The sequence below is a fragment of the Rhamphochromis longiceps genome, linkage group LG22 (genome assembly GCF_057381845.1).
Source record: "Rhamphochromis longiceps isolate RC_006_pf linkage group LG22, R_longiceps_female_GT1.1, whole genome shotgun sequence".
Lineage (NCBI taxonomy): Eukaryota > Metazoa > Chordata > Actinopteri > Cichliformes > Cichlidae > Rhamphochromis > Rhamphochromis longiceps.
Genome location: NC_140577.1, coordinates 9417771 through 9441341, shown reverse-complemented (window position 1 = coordinate 9441341; position 23571 = coordinate 9417771). Strand labels below are relative to the sequence as shown.

Here is a 23571-nt window from a genome sequence, read left to right as displayed (position 1 = left end):
ATCCTCAAACTTTAGATTTTGAAACCATACATTATCAAAAAACATAACAGTCCCTTAGCTCTTATTTCACCTGCCCCTTCCTCCCCTACACAGCTGAGGCTAAGGCTTCCAAAATGAATGGAAATAGCACAAGTGGACACATTTGTTTTTAATCAATTCGCAATAAAAATCTAAACAAAACACGGCAGTTAATTTTTAAAGTTGTTGAGACAACAAATGGTTAGCTGTAGCAGCACCTCACAGTCACAGTGGATTTATGACCTGAAACTTTGGTTGGATGTAAATGAAGAAGGCAGGTGGTGCTCACCAGCGGAAAGCTTTTTATACCTCACAGGTGAAGTAGTGAGTAGCCAGGATATGGAATACTTTTCACCTGCGTAACTTTATTTATTGACAAGGAAAAAATGTGTTTGCTCCTTTTTTAGAAGTTATGCGGCCCAAATGTTTGCTTATCGTTGTACTTTAACACTCTTCTTCTGTTGCACTTCTTCACAATCCCTCTCCGGAAACGAAGATCTAACAGGATCTAATGAGGATATAACAGGTGTGTTTTTGGGTGTGTGTGTGAGGACACTTATGTCAGTGTATTATCCTCATTTAAAAAACACTTTAAAGGTTTACTTGAAACTGTGCATCTATTTAAAACTCTTCTGTGTACTACTGAACCCTGGACTATATGAGTGTTTGTTGGTTCAAAAGCACTTGAAATGTAGTATAAATTATTATATGGTTGGATGCAGCTTGTAATAAAAGTGCTTTGACTGTTCAGTTAGAGTAGAAAAGTGCCGTGCAAGTATGAGGGTTCATCATCGAGGGGAGGCGAATGTCTGCAGTAGATCTAATGCCAATCATCCCGTGGTCGGAGAGATATTTCTGTCCAGCAGCGGAGTGACAGACCCACACTGTAAACCAAAGAGCTGCTAGTGTGGCTGAAAATGCCAAAATGAAACCAGCGTTGGCTTCTTAAATGTAAATACCTCCTGGTTTTGTTTGCCTTCTGTGATGTGAAACTGAATCTGTTTTGGTCTTTTGGATTGTTGGCTGGCTTAAAAAAAAAAAAAGAAGATAAAATATGTAAGCTCTGGTTTTTATAAATGCTTTCAAGAAAGCATTTCCTGTCTTCTCTTGGCCTTCCTCTGCAACTTTATCACACTGTCTGCTTTAAACTTTTCCAGAGGAGAAAGTCCTGTCAGTGCGCTCACCCCAGAGCAGATTACTTTTGGTGCGACTGATTTATGGTCGTGCCCTCTTGGTCGAATCTCGCCAGCCAGCGATTCATCACTAATGTGACAATGGCGAGCGTTTGAAGGAGCCGGCCTCCTCCAGGAAGAAATAACTCACTTATCTGCTGCTGAGACTGCCGTGCGCGTGATTAGGCAGAGAAAATATGGCCGAGGCAAACAAACAAGATATTCTTCTCACATAACCTGGTTACTTCAAAAAGCACAGCTTTATCAAGGTACACGAGCACACCCTCGCAGTCTACAAAGCGCTATCAGGGCACTTCCTTGAGTTGTGTGTTGAGTTCATTAAACCCTTTGTTGTGCTCTTTACGGCACCAATGAACAGATTGCATCTACGGCTACGACGTGGTGAGAGGAGGAAATGCCTATACAAGGAGCAGACTTCATGAAGGCAGGAAGGGAGGAATGAAAAGGCCGCCTGAAAGGAGCAGATAAGGGCAGATATTTGAACTCTGAACCCAGCCCATCACTGGGCGCCGTGACCTCAGCGCCTGAGTCACAACAGTGACCGGGGCGAAAACAGACACACCTTTCAGAGATGGTGAAGAAGAAGAAGGAGGAGGAGGAAATCAAGGCTGAGATGAAACACGGGCCTCTGGGAGCCACATGATAAAAGGCTGCTCCTGGCTTCCATGTGAGGAGGCTCTTTGTGTGGCCGAGAGCTCCTGGCGTCCGTCCCACACGGACCCAGCTTTAAGGCTATGTGAGGGGACGGGAGGGGGAGGTGGGGTGGCTGTAGCTCACCCTCCCAGGAGGGTCACCCAAGGACAAGGCCGCAGCACCAAACCGAAGAGCCAGAGTGGCAGCGAGCGCCAAACCTCAGTGTGCCTTATATACCGGAGCCCCACGCCACATGAAAGGGAAAACAGCCAGTCGCCAATCTGGATTTGCACTGCAGGCCTGGCACGCAACACCCCCCGCCTCCGCCCCCCACTCCGAGGACACATTCATGACATACGGGGGCCTCTCTCCACAGGAGGGGATGACGGCTTCGGAGTAATACGAGAGGGGATTATCAGTCTAGGAAGCCGGCATCAGTCTCAAAAACCATTTGGGAAACCAAACGCATGTTTGCGCGTGACGACATGAAAACGGCCGCCGTTAAAACAACACGAGGCCATAAGTCAGCGAGCCCGGCCTGTCATCAACACTGACGCGCTGTAGTAAACAAGCCTGCCTTTGCTTCTTTCAAGAGCAAAGGCCAGAGCCGGGGTTTCACATCAGCAACAAATATTTCCATAAATACTCTGACGCAGGGCGCACACCGTTCGACCGATCGGGATTTCATTGGTGCGCAACACCGTGGAGCTCAGAGCAAACAATCAGAGGCTCTTCTTTTTAAAACAGCGTTTACCATAATTTCATAATTAGACGCCCTTAAAAAGTGTGCTGTGATGAAAGTAAACGTCTCTGCTCTACCAAAAACATACAGTGACTCCAAACCTGAGGCCTGTATGTATATCCAGGATGGCTTAACATAACTATAGGTTTCTATCACAGCCTTTAGCTTTGAGAGATGATGTTTTTCTGTCACTTGGGACATAATAAATGGCTGCAAACACTGAGCCTGAGCTATTTTTCACTGTCAGAATTAAAGCAAATTTAAAACACAAACCACACACGAGTTTTGGCTTCAAAACAGAACATTAGTTCAAATAAAATTCAGTTAAACAATAGAGTAGCTTCTTAATTACTGCTAAGAAAAGGGATAAAATGGAGTATTTGAAAGAGCTGAACGCTATTTTTATATGACTGTAAATGGAGCATTGCTCTAATTGGTCAGTAACTGGTTGAAATGAAAAATTTTATAGTGAAAACAACCACCGAGGCAAACTGTTCTGTTTAGTTAGCCATAAACCTGAAAATGAACCAACTTGTAGGTTTTTTTGTGTGATTATTTCTATAAATGTTTTATGCAGGGTTAAATTAATCTGATTGAATCAGGAGAGCTTCAGGTCTACTCAAGCTTTGGAGATGCTCCTCCTTAAATCTTGGAAAGCTAATTGGTGAGCACGAACCAACAACATCTCTCCTTTCTTTTAGTGTTTCACTAGAGATAACCAGATCTAACAGAACAGTCTGTGGCGAATGAAGGCGATTGTGCTTCTGTCCAAGATTCAGACAGCACTGGAAAACAGCGGATCCTTGTCATGACGCACCGACACACACGCAGCCGAAATCTTTCTATTCAATAGACGGGAACAACCGCCGAAAATTGCAGCGCTTTGATAACCGCAGATTGGAGGACCAGTCGAACGTCCAAGACTTAATATAATCTCTCCAATAACATGATTACGGCACAGAAATACACTCTCATTAGCAGCGCATTTCATTTTCCATGTTATCGCAAAGCCTTGTTAATACCGCTCCTCGGCTAAGCCTCGCAGCCTGTTACGGAAAAAGAGAGGTGTTGCTTGACAGGTCTGCTACTGCTGTGTGTGTGTGTGTGTGTGTGTGTGTGTGTGTGTGTGTGTGTGTGTGTGTGTGTGTGTGTGTGTGTGTCTGATTGACAGGTCTCTCCCCACAGCCCCCTGGCTCCCACTGACTTTATCACAGCAACTCCTGTGCAGTGAGTCCTCTAAGCCCCTGGCGCCTGCTGCCTGTTTATCCACTAAAATGAACACCTTAGCTCATTTCTATGATGGCTGGGGCTGATTTGTTTTAAAGGAAATAGCCCTTGGGATATCAAAAGCTCATTCAGCATGTAATTACCATCCACCTCCTGCAGGGAAGACTTGGTCTGAGATGCTCGTACTAGTTAAACGCTTGAATAACCAGGGAAATTTCCTCCCGTCGTATTTTAGCGCACACCTGCCAGTGACTTCCATGTGTAAAGAGGTAATGACATGCTAACTGCTCACCCTTGTTTAATGCATTTAAATCAAGTGTACGAGACATCTGGTGGTGTAAAACAAGAGCAAGTAAAGAAGGCTTCAGCTGGCTCAGCAGTATCGGAGACACCGAACACAAGAGAAGACTTATTACCCCACAGTTAGGAAAGTGTTTGGTGCAGAAATTAAAATGACAATGAAATAATAATAATTCGATTATAATTATGAGTATAAACACTGATAAACTGATAACTAGGTGATTTAAGACTATTAAATGCTTTTTTCAGCAGGCAAATTAAGATATATACTTTAAATGATATACGATCTAGGCCATAAAATGATGAATACATGGATACGCTGTTTGGAGAATTGTGTATATATAGCTATACTGCAAATGACCAAGTCCAGTGTGTTTGCCAGTGACCATGTTTAAAGCATTTAAATGCAGCTGTGCTCCACCAAAATCCAAAAAACAGCTCTGTACTGTTTGCTTTTCCACAATTTCTCTCCATACTCGCAGCCTTTCTGCGGGTTAGACTGGCTCTGCTGAACACAGTGTGCCAATACAGGAATAAAGCCAAATGGGAGCCGTGCACAAAAACACTACCCTCATCTGTGGTGAGCGCCAGGCCCGGCACACCCTGCACACATTTCGCATGGCAGAGCTGCAATCTCCTCTTTGGCCTTTCTGCTTTCCGTGCGCGCGCTGGTGAGAGCCGAGCCTCACGGATCACGGTGTAAACGCGCAAATGCCATTTCCCATCACATCTCATTCCCACACCCGCCACAGCTGATGTTACCTTAGAAATCCAATGTGATCCCAAATATCCAGAGTTTGGGGAACAGACCAGACTCCATTTTCTGTTACTCTAAACCTTTTCCATTTTGTTATTTCCTCTTCTTCTGACGCTCTGATAAATATTAATGTGCGACCCTTTGCTACAGATGAAAGTGTGTAAAAGTGCATTTAAATGCAAAACATTGTGCGCGCATTAGGGGAAAAAAGTACGACTCAGTAATAACAGTTTTTCTCTCCAATCATCTTACCAGGTGGTTTCACTGGTGAGCCCCTCAACTTTGCTTTAAAGGAGGACTAATCAGTGAAATCAGATGGTCACTATTGATTGCTGTGCTCCATAGTGATGTATCTTTCTTGGGCTGAGTCAATAAAGGAAACCCAAACTAGCTGACAGATTGACTGATGAGCTCTGTCTCACCTTGCTTGGTGTGTTATCAGTTGCTAGAGTACTCCTCGGTGGGACCTGGTAGACGTCCTGTCCCGGTGGGACCTGGTAGATGCTCTGCTGACTCTGCTGCTGTGGGCTCTGGAGGGACGGGGGCACCTGGTAGAGGCCCTGAGACCCCGAGTTAGCCTTCTGCTGATAGCTCTGAGATGGAGAAGGGGCGGCGGCGGCGGCGCCGGACGACTGAGCCTCGAACATGGGTCCGATCAGCAGCTTCAAGCGGTTCCCGGGGGCGATGCCCTGGCGGCCGTGCAGGGAGCAGAGCCACCAGCCCTCCAGGCCGCCTGTGTTCTGCTCAATGACGGTCAGGATGTCCCCTTTCCGGAAGGCCAGCTCCTCGGGGGACTCCGGCATGTTGTCGTACAACGCTTTGGCCATCAGGTTCTGCGGGAGCAAAGGTCAGACTGTGTTTAGATACGTGTCGGCTTAATTATAACACAACAAGCACGTGGTTACAACAGCTGTTCGCTCCTGCTGCGTGCTGTTTGTCAGGTTTGAGTGGAAAAACAACAGTGGCGGTTTTACAGGCGGGTTATCTGCAGGACACAATGCTAAACCAAAGGAAAAAAACAACAAAAAACAATCACCTACATACACATACGCACCCATAAACCCACACGTTCATATAGAAGTTTTGTGGATTTTATTAATAAAAAGCTCCAGAAGAAGCTGAATTAACGAGCTCCAGCAACAATCATGAGAACAGTATCAATCACTTATTATCTGAAGCATCAAAACTAACCTAATACTACACATGACTGCCGTCTGCCACGCCAGGTTTTAAATACTCCAGTGAATGACATGCTGGTGAACTCGCTGCGCTGCCATTGGTCGGCAGCTCCACACCAGATGTCTTTCAAACCAAATCTGAACTTGATGGGATTTTCTCAGCTCAGCTCGTGCTTCAGGGCACAGCTATCTAAAGGTCTACGGAGGGTTGAGGGATAATGACTCAAAACAGCAGATTTTGGAGATAGAAAAAGCCCCGGAGCGTGCCACTGTGTCTGAGAGGGGCATTTAAGACTAATTGCCTCAGTCTTTCTTCCTTTAGCCTTTATTCAACCACGGAAGGCGTTAACTGAGCATGAATACTCCTTTTCAACTGCCTGATGCCCACAACTTTAAATCCTGGGAACTACCAGGCACAACAGCGATCAATGCAAAGTCCATGAATACAATTAGTGGATAAGCGGCTTGGTCAAGTGCGCCTTTAACATCTAATAAAGTGGGAAAGGAGAGTGGTTATTATCTGGTTTTTACTTTTGTTTTTAGCTTTTCAGAAAATCAACAACGATCACATTAGATTAGAGAATCTAGGATGTCAAGATCACAAACTCTTGTGCTCTTGACATCCTGGGCTGCATGATGGTGCAGTGAGGTTAGCACTATCGCTTCATAGGTTGATCGTGTTGGAGTCAAATTTCCTGGTTGAACTTCCTGTGAGGAGCTTACATGGTCCCAAGGTACTTTAGCTTTCTTCAAAAGTCCAAAGATATGCATGTTAGCCTACATGGGGATTCTAATGTGGATGTAGTTAAGTATGTAAGGCGGATAAAGTACAAAGACTAAAGCCCTACACATATGAATGGGTAAATTTAGCTTATGCAACACGTTTGAATGGTCAAAAAGATTAAAGGAGTACTTCATAAATGCCAATCCAACCTCCATTTTAAGCTCAAAGACTGTAGCAGTGCCTCTGTATTCTACAATATATCTCCCACCAATGAAAAGTACAAAAACTCAACAACTAGAGACAAACAAAGCCAGTCCACAACTTTCTATAACAGCTTAAAATAACTCAAAATCATCAGTTCATGAACAAAAACCTTCACCAGTCAGATGAGCCTCATAACACAGTAAGAAGAAGCAACACGCCTCCTATTTGTTCAGTCATGACTCTTCTTAAGCGATAAAATGAAAAAAATATGTAATGAATAACCAACAGAGGCACAGTAGCGATAAAGTAGCTCTGACTGCCTCCAAGTCAGCACCAGCTATAATCTTTCTGAGCTGGATTACATTTACATGAGATGAAACGAGCTGATTGGAGGATGAAAATGATATTTTTATTTGGATTACATGCCCATTTAGATTAAAAACTGACTTCAAGCAGCCAAACAGAGCTCCACACAGGACAGCCACTCAGTTCTTGTTTATCTCTCCACTCCACCTTTTTTCTGATCTGTTCTTTCTGTATCTCACCTTTCATCGGTTCACCGTGGGAATAAGGAAGCCTACTTTGTGGCAGTTTCTACTTTGGGGCTTTCTTGAACCTTCTTCGGCCTTCCTCTTTCCTATCAGCCCGATTCAAGCAGTTCCCATGTGAAACTCGCTGTTAGTAACATCGTTATCTCTCTCTCGCTCTCTGTGGGGCGGGCCTCCCTGGCTATTGTCTCAGTGTGCTGTCGGAGCCATTAGCCAGCAACACCCAGAGCACAGTTACACCCTCACTATCACCCACTGCCACCTAACTAGCTGCGAAGAGCTTGAGCATGAGCCCTAGAGGTCAATGCCATCCAACGGGAGCAGACCTGGATGTCCAAGAGTTGTCCAGAAGGAAACAAAAATGCTGATAACTGCTCCTGCTCCAATTAAAGTCTGAATATATGAGGAAATACAGCCGTCCAGATCAGCACAGATTTTGAACTGAAGCTTTTGATTACTGTTAGATTGTTTAAACCTCTAAGTGTTTGCTTTTTTTCATTGATTCACAAGGAAAACACACTATACCAGCATGCCACTTAAAAATAATGCTTATTTATTGCCCACTCCATCCTCTGTGTGTAAAAAAAGAAAGGAAAACTATCTAGCTTCATTCCTCCTCCTTTTAAGACAACCCTTTTGTGATTGGCTACCCCTAACAAACACAAGGTAAGAACAACAGGTGGGTGGGGCTTCTGTAAGCACAAACAGAGCAGTCTAAAACTAATCGCTTGCACGTGCAACGACCTCTTTATTTAAAACGAATGGCGACTGTTGTTTTTATGAACATTTGCTGTAACAGTGAATGAGCGTTTCCTCCACTGCCTTTGGCCTCTAAAACAGCCACACACACAAAAAAAAAAGAGTAAACAAGTGTCCCATAAGGACGACCTTTGGACACAAAGACAAGTCGAAAGCACAATAGAGTGCTGAATATTTACAGTTTTATTACTACTGAAAGTCCAGATTCCATAAAGTTAAGGTTTAAAATAGGATTATACAGGTTGCTCAAACACACTGATTTGAGTTTATCATTTTATTGTTGAGAGCTGTGAATATCTGATGAGCAGCCTCTGGAATCGTGATCTTTCCTTGTCCTTTGCAGATCTGTTTGCATGTTGCATGCCTAATATTCAAGGCCAGAGTAAAATAAAAAAGTGACCCCAGCAGGAAAACTAATCTAGGTCGTTTGTGGCTACTGTGGGTGTCATCTGCTCTATCAGCAATAGAAGGCTGTGGCTACCGTCTAATGAAAGATCTGATAGACATGAATACAGCCATACTGTGGTTAGATTTTTGTTTTTCTTTAAATTAGGTCACAGTGTAGATGATTTGGAAGCCATAGCAGACAAACTACACGGTTTTATTTAACTTAGATCTTAAATAAGTCGTCTTCTTTCAGCTTAAGGCCAAAGCTGTAGGTATTTGCATGAGGCCAGTTCTGCTGCTGTGGTTGACTGCTTTGTGTTTGATGCTCAGAAGAGAAATTAAATCACCCGACAGACAGAATTGCACGCATCGTGCTCCTTTGTCTCTGCTAATTAGTGATCACTGTGACCAGCTGCCGAAATGAAAGCACCCGTTTTGCAGACCGCATACGCGCACGATCACAAACTGAGCCGTGCCTTCACGTGAAAAAGGTACTAAAAACCACCAGTATGAGCACACCCAGCAATTTCAGTCTGCAGAGATGCAAGCCAGTCGAGGAAAATGTGCAACAGGAACTGTCACCCTGCATCTGTTGTCTAAACCACACTCCGCTGCCTTTTGTAGTTCGTACATATGCTTTAATAAGGCTTCGGTGCAGATTTAATACTAATCTTAGGACATAAATGAACCCTAACGGGAAATCTTTAGCAGATCGAAAACACATTTCACCACAAGTCTCTATGACTTTAATTTCATGATGCAAGCAGTAACCATCAGAGCTAAAAAACAAACCCAACAAAGAAGTGTGGTTGACTGCAGTTCCACTAGTGGCCACTTGAGCCTGGCTCCAAAGGTCAGTCCCACAGACTCTGTTATTAAAAGACAGTCCAACTTTACAGCAGAAATAAAAACGTTTACAGCCTGCTGCAAGAAACTGTTTTGGTCTCTGTGGCTGATTCGCTTCTCTGTAATAGCTGTACAGCAATATCCAAGCCCAAGCCCTGCTCTACTATTGAAAAGTCATTTTAGCTTGCCATTATATGGTTGCCTGGCAACATGATGGTATCATCATATGTGAAACATATCCTAATATTCATGTTTTGTAGATACAAATTAAATGTTACTGTCGTGAAATTAAAATAACATTATAGGTGCATAAACGCCACAAACTGGTCATTTTAGCCTACTGGTAAGAGGTCGCTAGGCAAGATGATGACACATATACCTGTGTGGCATCTTTGATTGTTCACCTGCTTTTGTGTATTATCGTTTGGTTTTACTGCCATCAAAGCTTAAAGTAATACAAACTTAGGGGTGTGGCTCTCTTGGATGACAGGTGGTTACAGTGTTTCTAAGGACTGCTTCTCATGTAAGTAACGTTGTGTTTTCTTAAAAACAAAGAAACTCATGACTGAAACAGCCACAAATACCAAATTGGAGGCTTCAAAGTATATTTCATACACCAAGGGGTGATAGTGTCTATGGTACTCCAGCCTTTTACCAAAAATGATGTTCACTTATCACCCGTCACAGGTGTTAGTGAAGTTTAAAACATATTGATTTTTCCCCTTCTATTTCTGTTCTTTCCAGTTATGCAAAAGTTCATGAGGAAGTAAAGGTAATATTAACAAAACAAAGAGGGGTAATAGTAGAAGCTACCACAATCACAGTACCACTGCCAGCTCCCAGAGGCTGCACAGGATCACTAATAGACTGATAAGCATTGCAAACATTTGCACTTTAATAACTAGTGATCAGTGGAAGCTGTGAGTAAACTTCTGCATCTGGATTCTGCGGAAGTCTGACATGACTGTGATACTGTAGAAAAAAAAGCATGAACACTTATACATTATATATAAATATATGTATCATCCGTTGTGGTGAGCCTGGTACCACAGAGATCCTAACAGGAAGCAGCCTGATTGACACATTTTCACACCCTCCTCTTCACACACACGCTGCAGTTTACTTCGCATTAGAGTGCCGCAGCTTGTCTGTAAAGATTCATGCGATATAAATCAATGAACAGTTAAAGAGCATCTGAGTCGAAAAACAGTGAGCCACAGCAGATTTCAAGCATGGTATTTGGGATGTGAAGGGTCATGCGAGACACCAAACATGACCTTTAATCACACTAAACAAACAGCTTGTCGGCTGTAATGACTGCCAGCTACACGCGGCCCTTTTTGAAGTGATACAGAAGGGGAAGAGTCGTGTTTTTGTCTTCACCCAGAGCAGGTGAACCCGGCTATTAAACCGGGCGTCATAAACAGCACTTAGCCGCAGCACGGAGACTCCATCGCTTGCCACTGATCCTCCTGTAAACACGTGTGTTTGCCATGTGTCAGAGAGGGGTGCTTCTGCTGCATCCACACACACATGTGTATGAGCTTCTAGGAAGTTATCACTCAGCGAGGTGAAAGGCGCTCAGCTGCTTCCTATTGCAAGTACCACATTTCTGCTCATGACCTTGAATCGTCTTGAAGCAGTGACTTAGATGTATTACTATTGTATCCATTTGTTTATGTAATGTATCTATGTTTACGTAGTTTCAGACCTTTTAATTGGCATACAGCTTTAGATGAGTCATCAAAACCTTGTTTAGGTACAGTCTATACTGATGACACTGAGAGCGGACCTAATGTGATGACCCCAACTCCACGTTTAGTTTTTCTTGAACCCTGCTTTGAATCATCACTTTAAGATAATCCTTATTATACTACAGCCCCTCAGATCATCACCTGCCTGAAACAAGCCATTTTAGCTGTCTTTCTTCTCATTGGCTGCCTCTTACAAACAGAAGGTTTGAACAGTTGGTTTGGTGAGTTTACCAAGTCTATGTATAAGATGATATAAATGTAAGATTAATGTAAAAAAAACAAAGAAAAAAAAAGCATCAGTGTCAGGTTTGACATCCACCCATCACAACTTTTCAGTGTATCTTTAGCTAAAGCTAGACAGTAAGCAGAAGGTCGCTGAGGGCTAATGTCCTGTTTAACAAGTTCAAGGAAGTAATCTGAGCCGCAACAACATTTTATGGGTGATGTCTTCGACCCGTGCTCCACCTCTTTAATGAGTTTTATGGTGTAACTTGCAATCTTGCTGACAAACCGGAATAATCACAAGCAGAAGAAATTGTATTTTAGTGAGCAAATTCTGGTCTGGACTCTGAGAAAACAGAGAGCTGCTACTGCATTACACAGGAGAATAAAATGTGAAGGACAAACAAAAAAGGCCTTAAAATTAAACTACCCTAAAATGTATCTAAAGTCAAAAGACTAAACCCAAGTAGAAAGACCAACCAGCTTTGCTGTGCCTAAACAGCTTTGACCCAGACGTCAGCTTCCATGTATCTGACTTGCTCCGGGACATTTCCAGTGCTCAACTAGATTGAAATCTGGGGAGTTGAGGGGCCAGATCAGTGCCATGGGATTCAGGTTTTAATGCATGGTGAGGTACAATGCCTTGAAAAGGGAGACCACTACCATTGGGGTGCGTCACTGCAATGCAATGCAAGGGTTGCATAGGTACGTAGATGGTTGATGTCTTTTCTTCACATGGAAGGTGTTTTAATGTTGAGGCTGACAGGTTTGTTTTATTTCCACATGTTTGTTTTTTGTTTACTGTCTTTTAAAACATGTGGCACTAAAACAGCTCTCCTTCCCATCTGGTATGTTTTATTAGTCTGTCCTGGTTTGTCCAGTCTGTCTGAATCCCCTCTGACTCAAACCTCTACATCACCAAGGCTTTTCTTTCCCCTCTTCCCATCAGTGTCTTGCCTGAACACAAGCAGTTTAAAACGTCATCCCGTCTGCGAGCCTGTTCTGACCTTTCCCGAAATTTAAAAAAAAACAAACAAACAAAAAAAAACCTTACGTAATTTCACCACTTGCTGAAAAGGGCCCCACCTTTGCTTTCAGTAAGAGCTCTCTGGGTGGTTTTGGCTCTGCCTCTCCGGGGTACACATCAGTCTAATAATAATGAAGGTGGCTTTGGCTAAACAAGCTCACAAATACTTGAATTCCCTTACTGCCACAGCCACACCACATAGAAGAAACCCGCGTCCCCACAGCAATGAGAGTGCCTCGGCTTTCAAAGCGACGAGGACGTTTTCAGCCCAAACAAACAACCTGCTCCAAAAAAAGTGGTACGCTCTGACTGTGAGAACACTGGTGCCACAATTAGGGCCGTACCACTGTAACACGTGTCCCGGGGTGGTTTGTACACGCTCATTTGGCCTCATTTCGCATGGTTAAATATAGAAAATAATTATAGTAATGACGGTAATGAGGACCTGATGACTTTTACAAGCCGTTCCTCAGAGTGCGGCCTGCTGCGGGTGAGAGCCAGTTCGAATAAATGGGCCGTGTGTTGGGTTCTGGGTAGGAAGGGCTCATGGGAAGCGGTTCAGAGCTCAGAGTACATGGTAATTTCTTCATTTGGACAGTTTTCAGGAAGGTTGACCCTCTGATTACAGCCTCCTTACAAGCCCTGCCAGTGGCCGTGTATTAACATAATTACACAGCAGGCTCGGTGAAATCTCACCTCGGCTATTTCTGAGAAAATCCTGTCGAAAAAGGCCGGTGTCATTTAAAGCCAGCACACAGGGGAACGTGACCCAGCACATTCCCTGCAGCTTCGCAATGATTGATATCTTATGCAAGCAAGTGTAAATCAATACACTGTTACGACACAGTTACAGTGCAACTGGGCGCTGTAGCTGCATGTAATCAATCGATAGCTTATTTTAGTTTTGTGGTTGGAACAAACTGTTTCAGGGGTTCTTTGTGACTGATTGTAAACATTCATTTTTCTTGTGTAAAGACTTTAATTCTGCCAGAAGATGTGGAAAGAAGGGTAAATTCAACCTGCCAAGCGCTGAATAAAAAGGACTATTGTATCCACAGTGTAAATATGACACCCCCACCACCAACACCTTCTCCTTCATTTATGATTCACGAGCTGCGAGGAAATCTCCACACCCTAAAACATAAACAGCAACAGCATGGCAGCTGCAGCTTTGATGGGATGTGATGCGCCATGATGCCGTCTGACCATGCCGCAAGCTCCAACAAACCTCAGATCCTCAAAAAATATCTCAGTTGAACTGTCTAGTCAGAGAATGATGAAAAGTGTGTCACAATCATGGCCTTCCCCTGGAAAATGTCAGTTTCACTCTTATTTAGGAGATTACGATCACATTCATAATCAACAGTAAAGCTTTTATATTTTCACTGCATTCAGCTACTTTCTCCTCTCTAGATGCATTTGCTAAGAATTGTGCTCGATATAAATCATTCAAGTGCTTCTGAACTGTGGAAAAGTAATAATCTTAGGATCTTGAAAAGAAAGAAGATAACTGGACGCCTTCCTGTCTGTGTTCTTAAGTTAAGGTGAAGAGTCCCAGATATGTAAACCCTAGTGGGGGTAAACTTAAGGAAGTCCAGATACTTGTTTTTGTTTTGTTTTTTTTAAACTCTTAAGACTGCCATGACCTGGATTACTGAGATGCTTTCCAGACACATTTGTAAATCGTACTTTTCCAGTTTGCCCAAAGCCTTTTGCCAAGCTAGTTTGATCCTTTATTTAAGTCAAAATCATCTTTCATTTCTTTCTACTATTAACTACTAGACACAATGGACGACTGCTTCTTGTACAAATATCTCTGAAAACTGTCCAAATGTCACAAAAACTGATAACCACATGAAGCTAAAGAGCTAAATAAAGCTGTTGGAGAACCAGTACACTTAGGAGTTGTCGATTTTGGGTTTCACTTCACCAGGTTTACAGAAATTTGACTCATCATTATAGTAATGAGAATGTTATTAGTTACTGTTATTAGTTGTTATTTGCTGCCCAAAGCAGATAAAAAGGTCACTGAATGCAGATTTGGGATTTAAGGGGGTGTGGCTTTCACCCAGCTTCTGCTTCTAATGTTAAGGTTATTAAAACAGTAATGCTTTGTTACATTGTTGTAGTCTCTTCATTCCTGCGGCAGTATGTCTGCCACTCTGTTTACTTTGAGTGCACTTACAGTAATTTATAGCAGTAAAAACTGTGATGAAATACAACGTGGGCAGGACTCAACTGCAACACTCAACCACTTTAGGTGAGGTCACAGGAAATGATCTAATTTGTGTAACGTCTTGGGTAAAATGACTGTTATCCCGCGGCTCCTCCTTATTCTGTCCATTCATCTCAGTCGTCTTTTTTTTGTTTTTGTTTTTTTACTGTCACGCAAACTATAAGGTAACCTGACATCTCCTGCGTTTCTGACCCACTCCTTAGCCTGCAGCGCTTCCTGGCTCCTGCACGACCCAGATAGATCCAGGCTACCACCGAGCTTGTGCTATCTTGTCACATCTTGGACTCCTTCGCTGTGGTCCTGGAGCCTTAACTATAATTACGACTGAAACTGGAGATATTCTCTCAAAAGTGTAACGGCTTGTGCAGCTTTTGCATTCTGCCAGGACAATCCAGGGCTATGAGAGGAAACTGATCCGTGAGTCTGGCTCAGCGCCTGAGCAAAGCGGTGAATAACTGCGAGCTTGACACCGACTTTTGACCTGAAAATATAATTTACTGCACCTAAACGGGTCGAGGAGCACCGGCAACACAAATGTACAACAGTCCTGTGAATACGAATGGTATTCACGGGGCCTCCAGCCAACAGACGCTCAGTTTTGGCAAAGGAGACTAGTGGATTACTTCCAAGCTTGGTGCTGATGCCAAGTGAGGGTACATGAGTGCATCATAGTAACCCCCAGAGACAAGAGCACTAATCCCTCCAGGGGGCATTAGCCGACATGTGAAATATGTTTCGGGGTATCTCTGCAGGGCCACATTGATTGGTTTTACATATAGGAATAGTCAATGAGATGGAGATTCACTCCAATGTCCCTTCGATTTCACGCCACACAAAGATCTCACAGCCCAAACAACAGAGGCTGCCATCTTTCCCCTTTGAAACATGAAGGGCATCACACACACACATATATATATATACACACACACACATTATACATATATATATATATATATATCCTTCAAGCTCGGGTCCTCTACCAGAGGCCTGGGAGCTTGAAGGATAAACCGCCCGCAGGGGCGTGCTGGGTGTTTTTTTTTATATATATATATATATATATATATATATATATATATATATATATATATATATATATATATATATATATGTGTGTGTGTGTGTGTATATATATATACATACACACACACACATATATATAGCGATTTTTTCAGTCGGGCTACCAAAATCTATCTCTTCCCTGCCTGTCGGGCTATTGTAGGAAAAATATATGTCAATGCTTTTGCATTCTTTCAGAAATGTAGCTGGGTAATTATGTCATTGGCATCGGTGAGCCACTGTCAATATGTGACATATTGAAGTCGCGTTTGAATTTGCGCTTGTTTTTTTGCTTTCACTTTGCAATCGTGCGAACTGTGTATAGAGAGCGACAGCACTGATCTGTGAGTGATGATAATTTGTGCACCAATTCCTCTGACATCGTCTTATTAATCGTTAGCTTACTATGCAAACATGACAAGTGAAATCTCCCGCAGCAAGCTTAAACATGTGAGAGGTTGATCGCGCAGAGAATCGCTGAGCTTATGTGAGTGCGCGTGTAAAAGCATTTCAGTTCTGCTGAGCCAAATAAGACAGGTCAGGGTGAAGAAGTGACAGCCAAATAAAAGCTTACCACAAAACGGAGAAGTTATGACAAATCAGACTATAAGGCAAAAAGAAAGTGCAGCTTTATGGTTTCATGGACAAAATAATTTCTGTGGCTGCAATATGACGAGCTAAATAACCAGGGCTGCACATAAGTGGTCCGCAGGTGCGCATTCGCTGTCAAAATAAAAAACGCGCACAAGGGTTAGGGTTAGGGTTAAATTTAAAAACTGTACTTTTGAGTTAAAATATATATTTATAATTTTAATAAATGACAAATTAAAAATGCATGAACTTTTTTTTGTATCGAAAAAATATCGAACCGTGACACCAAAGTATCGAACCGAACCGAACCGTGAATTTTGTGTATCGTTGCACCCCTAATATATATATATATATATATATATATATATATATATATATATATATATATATATATATATTTTTTTTTTTATTTTTTATTTGAATGGATAATTTGGTGTATGAAATGTCAAATAGATTCAATAACCAACAGCTATGGGTTGTTTTGGCCAACAAATGGGAAAAAAAATCCAAAAAGGCAATATCAGGAATATTTTCATTAATAAATATCAACTTTCCTAACTGATAAAAAGAAGTTTAATGACATATGAATATGTCAAGTTATCTTGCTTATCGATCGTAAACTTCAGATTGTTTTCCCAAAATGAGCCGTCTTTGCATTTTATACCAACTTTCATAGACGAATCTTGTGTACGAATCTTTGATTCTGCTTTTCTTCGTCCGCGTCCACGTCTCTGTGGACGTTGCTCAAGGGAAAGCGTTGAAAATGATGTGTGTGGAAATGAATGAGTAACTGTTTAAAAGGATGAAGGAAGTGGTTTAAGAGGACTTACTAGGTTTATTTCAACAACATGATTCATGCATAAAAAAATAATAATGATCTTAGACTCCACCATGGGGTAGCCCCTTAGTTCACCCACTGTCTAGAACAGACATTGGGTGAACTAAGTTATAACAAAGTTCTGATTGGCTGCCCCTCGAGTGGGGCTTCTGCACTCACAAACAGTTAAATTTACCTTAGATGGCTGTACTGGACATATCATCCTCCATCATACAGGGGGGGGGGGACAGCGAATAAAAGCCTCAAATGGGTTGTTTAGAGTACTCTGAATTCATGTAATTTATATACACTTTGACCTCTTTATTTAAAACCTTTAGCAATGTTTAGTATTCTTTTTTTTACCTGTATACAGCAGCTTCTTATAATTGCTTTTCCCCCAAACGACTGTCTACACACTGCTCAGCTTCGCCACATGACAAAGAAGACTAATGCAATCTCACATGCTTTAAAACTACGATGCTGTCGGCCTGCTAGAGGACCTTTGCTTCTACCCTACACATATCCAGAGCGCACACAGGTCAGCTCAGCTATTAAACAGACTCTCCGTGCAGTCGAACCGACTTGACGGGAGCCCACTAGATCTTGAAGGATGACCCTGTGAAATAGCTGGCATTCCTTGAGGGAAGGAAGGAGGAGCTCAACCGTGGAAATGGTTCTTTGCATTGTTGGCGAGTCTGTTTCTAAAACGAGTCCACATTGTAGTCTGTCTCCCCGCTGGCTGTTTTCAAATGTTAATGGCTGGCTCACGGTGCGAGGGCGCAGAGAGGGGAGGTTGGGGGGTCGCTATTCATTGACATTGGGGGAGTAGCTCTTTGCACTATCTGAAAATCTTACACAGGAGCAAAGTTGGGGAAAGGGACAGGAAATCGCTGACACACATGGGCTACAAAAGCTACATGTCACTGTTCAGACATCTGAGCAGGCACAGAATAATAAATGCTTTGAAGTTAAGATGGGAAAAAGCAATGTGAAATAATGCTTAAGTGCATATAACTTGCAGAGTTCTCTTGAAAAGGGCACTGGGTTCCTCTCAAGGAATTTCTTTCAGAAGAATACAAATGTCTCTTTCTGGAAGGACTACACAATGCCACCCCCTGCGTAAGCAAACAAGCTGAGAAAAGAAAAGAACCCCTGCTGTAAGGCTCATTATCAATGTGAAGGGCCACCTTGAAACAATCATGTGCATCCTCTGAACAACCTTCCCATGCACGATCGCCTGGAATGCACTCATTCTCACGGGGCGCTCCTCGACCTCCCCGACTCCCATCAACCCCACCCCAACGGCTCGACCCCCACTATACAGCCAACTCTGTTTGCCCTCTCGTTCTTCCCGCAACTTCCTCTCCTTTTCATTTTCTGCAGGCCCCTTCAGCACCACAGATCCTCCTCCTCACTCTTAGAACAATGTCTGCTATGCTCTCTCCTCCAGTTCCCTTCAGTGCTGGCTGACTGCCTAGAACCTGAACCCATTAAAAAAAATACAAACACTTTGAAAAGCACATTTTGGGCCAGAGTTTGGCTTCATCTAATCACTCTTCACTCTGGTTGTGGAGCTATTTCTACAACGGTTACATCAGCTACAAAGGAATGAGACCTGGGTGTTTAAAACTGTGTCACGACCCTTTAAAAGGACAGTTCTGGGCAAGTACATTCTCCACGTCCAAGTCCAACTTCCAGCAGGGACATCCTTCATTTAAGGCATCATATCGAGAGCTTTAACTCAAAAGAATTAAAGGAGTTGATCGTTTTTACCTGTTATCACAAAAGCAGCAGGTTAATTATGGAGCTTTAGCATTACTGTTGCCGTTTGTTAGCACTGGACAGAGCCTGGCTGGCAGTTTCCTCCTGTTTCCAGTCGTTATACTATGGTATGTGAAGTATCTCCAAGCCAATAAGCAAATTGAATCTCTCATAATCCTCTCTATCTCCATATTTTGTTCTTGAACTCTACAGAACAGCTTTGCTCAGTCTGAAACGAGCCGTTTTAGCTCCTCCCCCTTGAGGCCAACTTTGTTCTGACTGGCTGCCATTCACGAACAGAGGGCTCAAACTGTAGGTGGGTGGGGCTTTATGAACTAAGAACCATAGCTGTGTGACTGTGATGGCTGTAAGAGGAATATCTCCGCTCTATGACATCACTCAGACCCAAAGGTAGAAAAAAAACTGTCTGAATCTGAGCGTTTAGAGCCCGAACTTTTGGCTCACAGGGATTACTCACTAAACACAGACCTCATTAAGTGAAACTAAAAATATAACCATCCGCCTCTGTAACAGTGACAAGACAGAAAATAAGGAAAAAGCAAAATAGGTCCCCTTCATACTAATTTATGTCTCATCTTTCTTTGTCCTCCATTTCCCTGGAAGAGCTCCGCCTCTGTGAAGTTCATCATGGGGATTACACACATTTGGTGACCTATGGAAAAAGGCACCCCGTTTCACACCTGAACACCTGTTGGAAACTATCTCTAGAGGCGTCTGATCAGATCGCGGCGCCTCACCTCAGGTCACGTGAACCACATGAGGGGGAGGGGTCGGCCTCGCTTGTTAAGCATGTGTTGAAACACTACCACTCTGTGAGGACAGGGACGCTCTTAATATAGCTGTAAATATCGAGTGGCTGTCGGGATGTGATGCAGTAGAGCTGTGACCGGCTGAAACTAGATAATCGCAGTAGTGACGTGAAATGTGTCACCTAACCGGAGCCTTGGGCTGATTTCCCACCCTCCTTTCCTCTGCCACAGCCTTGCATAACGTGGATATGTTTATTGTAAACAAAGAGCGCTGTCTACATGATCTCTGTGCTCTGGCTATCTTCTGAATGTGACAAACAAAGGAGTCAGACGTCAGAGAGCGGAGTGTGTATACTGCACAGATATCCTCCCTACAGGCTGATAATGGCCTGAAACGGTGGTGTTTATCATATTTATGAGCATGCACTGATCAGTCTCATTGTTCAGGGTGAATACAGTGACCGTGGAGACATGCTCGAAGTTATTTCCCCACTTTCAAATCCTCCTCTGGCCTCACACCCAAACTATCACCCTTGGCTCTGTGAACTGTGTACTTGACAGGACAATGAGTCAGTGAGCATGACGCACATATGCAGCGAGCACGCCCTCCAGTCACAAATCTGCTGAAGAGTGACCAGAAGACTGAAGAAAAAAAGCCAAACCTCATAGCAGAGAGAATCCCAGCCAACACTGAGGCAAACAGCTACTTCACACATCAGAAAACAGCCAGTGAAAACTGAATCAAGTGCCCTCAAAACCCTCACAAAAGACTATTGCCCCTTTAACGGGGCAAGGAAGACCTCAGACCCAAGAACATGAAGCAAAGGAAAAGTGCTAAAATGCAATCACATCCAGAGTAAATTCAAAGCTTCCTCCTGATGAAGTGACATCCAGCTGTTCCATCCATCACTGTCGAAGCCTCCAATTGTCTACACCCTGATGTAAAGACCTGTGGTTGTAGCCGATGATGCAGAGGTGACTTTCCCTTTTAATCCCAGTAACTGCATTTGACAGCATTAACAACAGTCTTTTCTGTCTGTTTGAGAGCTGGTCTGATTTTACAGCATCCTAAACCACATTACAGCGAGCTTTACTCACAAAAGAAAACCCACTACCATAAAATATCCACAGCATCAAAAACAGGATAATAATCACAGATTTATAGCACTAAACTAAAGCTTTCAGCTGTTGTGGAAATGACCTGCAGTTAGCTGAGCATTTTCATCTCCAAGGAGCCAAGCCAAACAACAATGTAATGTCACTCCACATCCACTACCATGAATCTTCTCTAAAGATATATTTTTTTAATCTATTTTTTTTTTACAACCGCTTTCATAACCCAATACTCCTTTTTTAAAACATTTTAAACAATATCTCTAAGTATTTGCTAATTACACCTCCTATAATGTGTATTTGTCACAAATTTCTTTGTCATAACCTGATATCTTCAGGTTTTAGACTTCAAAAAAATACAATTTTCTGACATTGTCTAATCTAATGTTGTGGTGAGTCCAAGGAGGGGGCCTCAAAGTTGTTTTCATTTTAATTCCCTTTACGCCCCTGTGATGGAAAACGTAACCTGCAGATTTAAAGTGACGCATACTGACTTGACGCATATTGACTTGTGCAGCACATTTACACACACACACACACACACACACACACACACACACACACACACACACACATCAAGCAGAAACAAAAAAGGCACGTTTCAGCAAGTCATTAGTGCAGTTTCCCCTTCTTTTTTTAACCAGTTCATAAGAAAAAAGCAACCCGGATGTATTCACTGAAATAAGTTGTGATTACCGCCACGAATACAGAAGCGTTAACATTTCACATTCACGTCGACTCAAAAAGAAATCTCCGACAGCATCAAGATTTGTTGTCATTATCCAGGTTAAACAACACAACAAATATCCAGCCTTAATAACACAAAAAACTGAGATGTAGCATCAAATCCAGCCCGCGGCGCTTCACTTACTTTGTATTTCATCTTGCCGCTTCTCTTTCTGACTCCAGTTAAAGTGAGAAATATCCGCTTTACCGCGACACACAGCGGCACGTCGGAATAACCGGAGGCACTATTAAGAGTTTTTCTTCTTCTTCTTCCTGTGCGGTTAACCAGCCATCCAGAGATTCATATGCAGAGAAACACGCAATGATCTAGCTGACTCCAGTCCGCCGCTTTCTACTCCTCTACTCCGGAGAACCGCTCACCACACCGACTCCTGCAGCTCATTAACATTAGGCGCTCCTGATTGGCCCAACTAAAACCCTCTAACCACGCCCGCTTACGGTCGGCTAGAAATCTGCGACGTCATCGTCGTATCAAAATAAAATAAAGGAAAAAAATAGAGTAGAAAGAAAATATTTTAAAAATTAAATTGCCAAAAAAATAAATTAAAAAATTGAATTAAAACAAGAATTCTAAAAATCTAAAAATATTATATAAAAATAATAATAAACAGTAGAATATGAAGAAAAAAATTATTCTCTCAACTTTCTGTCGGTTTTTCAGGGTATAGAAATGTTAATTGTAGCATAACTTAATGCCAGGCGTAAAACAAAATATCATTAAAAAGGCTTTATTTTTTTATTTTTCTCCATTTATTCTGCACATTTACAACTGATATAAAGTGATCTTTATTTTTTTTTAATAAAAGTTAATAAAAGACACCACAAAAATGCAATCGTTATAAGTTACAGTGTGAACAGACAATTGTCCAGACGAACGAGAAATATCTATGATATCATATATAATGTATAACATCTATATTTAAGTTTCTCGTATCACTAAAAGACGGTACAGCTAAAATCACTGTGACCAGCTTTTCTGAATCAATTAATGAACACATACATTTACATATGAAACATTACCAGTCACCAACATTTGTCTTGCATTTGTCCCATCAAGGAAGCCTAAGTAATTATATGCTACCTGACGCTTTGTTATGGTGTACTGTAAGTGCATAAAGTACAGTACAACAGTCTCTAAAAAAAGAGTTATTTTAACATAATCTGTGCACCTGTAGAAATTACAGACTAGCATATTTGTTTGTGCATAAAGTTTACAACATTGGCCATCATTTCTGATGACATGAGTTAAATAACTAACTTAAAGTCACTACATTTAAAACTTTACCTCCCAAACAGAATCAGTAAATAGTTTGCTACCAGTCCTCTTTACATGAGGCACTCATTATTACACTCTTTTTAGTGTTAAATTCAACATCGTACTGCAAACCACAGCTTGAGCAGGAGACAAAAGAACTCAATCAAGTTCATTATAAGTAACGCATTACTGCCCATCTCTGATTACTTTTGTCAAGTAACGAGTAAAGTAAGGGATTACTATTGCAATAATGGTAATCAGATTACCGTTACATTCCCGTAGGAACGCTGCGTTACTGCGTTACTAAAACCGTGAGTTTTTTGCGAGAATGTCTCATGACAGTGACCTAAGCGAGTGCGAAGTTTGTGACAACAGCTGTGTGCAGATCAACAATGGATAATATATGGAGTGGGGAGAGCGAAAAAAAACCCTAAACTTCCAAGCAAGCACCGAGTGCGCTACAACGTAATGGGAAATTCACAGAGAATCTCGCAGATTCTTCCACTGACCGCTGCAGCACACCTGCACCAGGGTAAACCTCCGCCTACCCTACTTTACAGGTGAAAATAGAGCAACAGGACCGCTAGTCTTTGACTTTATTTATTTTCTGCTGTGTTTTACTTGCATCTATTTGAAAGACTGAGTGTAAACACCAAAAAAATATTTTATTTTATGTGCTGGAATGTGCAGAAAATAGGTTTAAATA

At 42.3% G+C, this 23571-nt stretch overlaps 1 protein-coding gene across 1 annotated transcript in view; it reads right to left on the bottom strand.

Moving 5' to 3' along the window:
* Positions 1-21981, bottom strand: part of nedd9 (neural precursor cell expressed, developmentally down-regulated 9) — a 35982-nt gene extending 14001 nt beyond the window's left edge. The window contains exons 1-2 of the mRNA XM_085395230.1: positions 21735-21981; positions 5293-5703 (exon numbers count right to left, since the gene is read on the bottom strand). Of these exons, the coding sequence (XP_085251356.1) occupies positions 5293-5703; positions 21735-21746 (423 nt within the window). The 5' untranslated portion in view covers positions 21747-21981. The remainder of the gene's footprint in view (positions 1-5292; positions 5704-21734) is intronic.
* Between the last annotated feature and the right edge of the window lie 1590 nt (positions 21982-23571).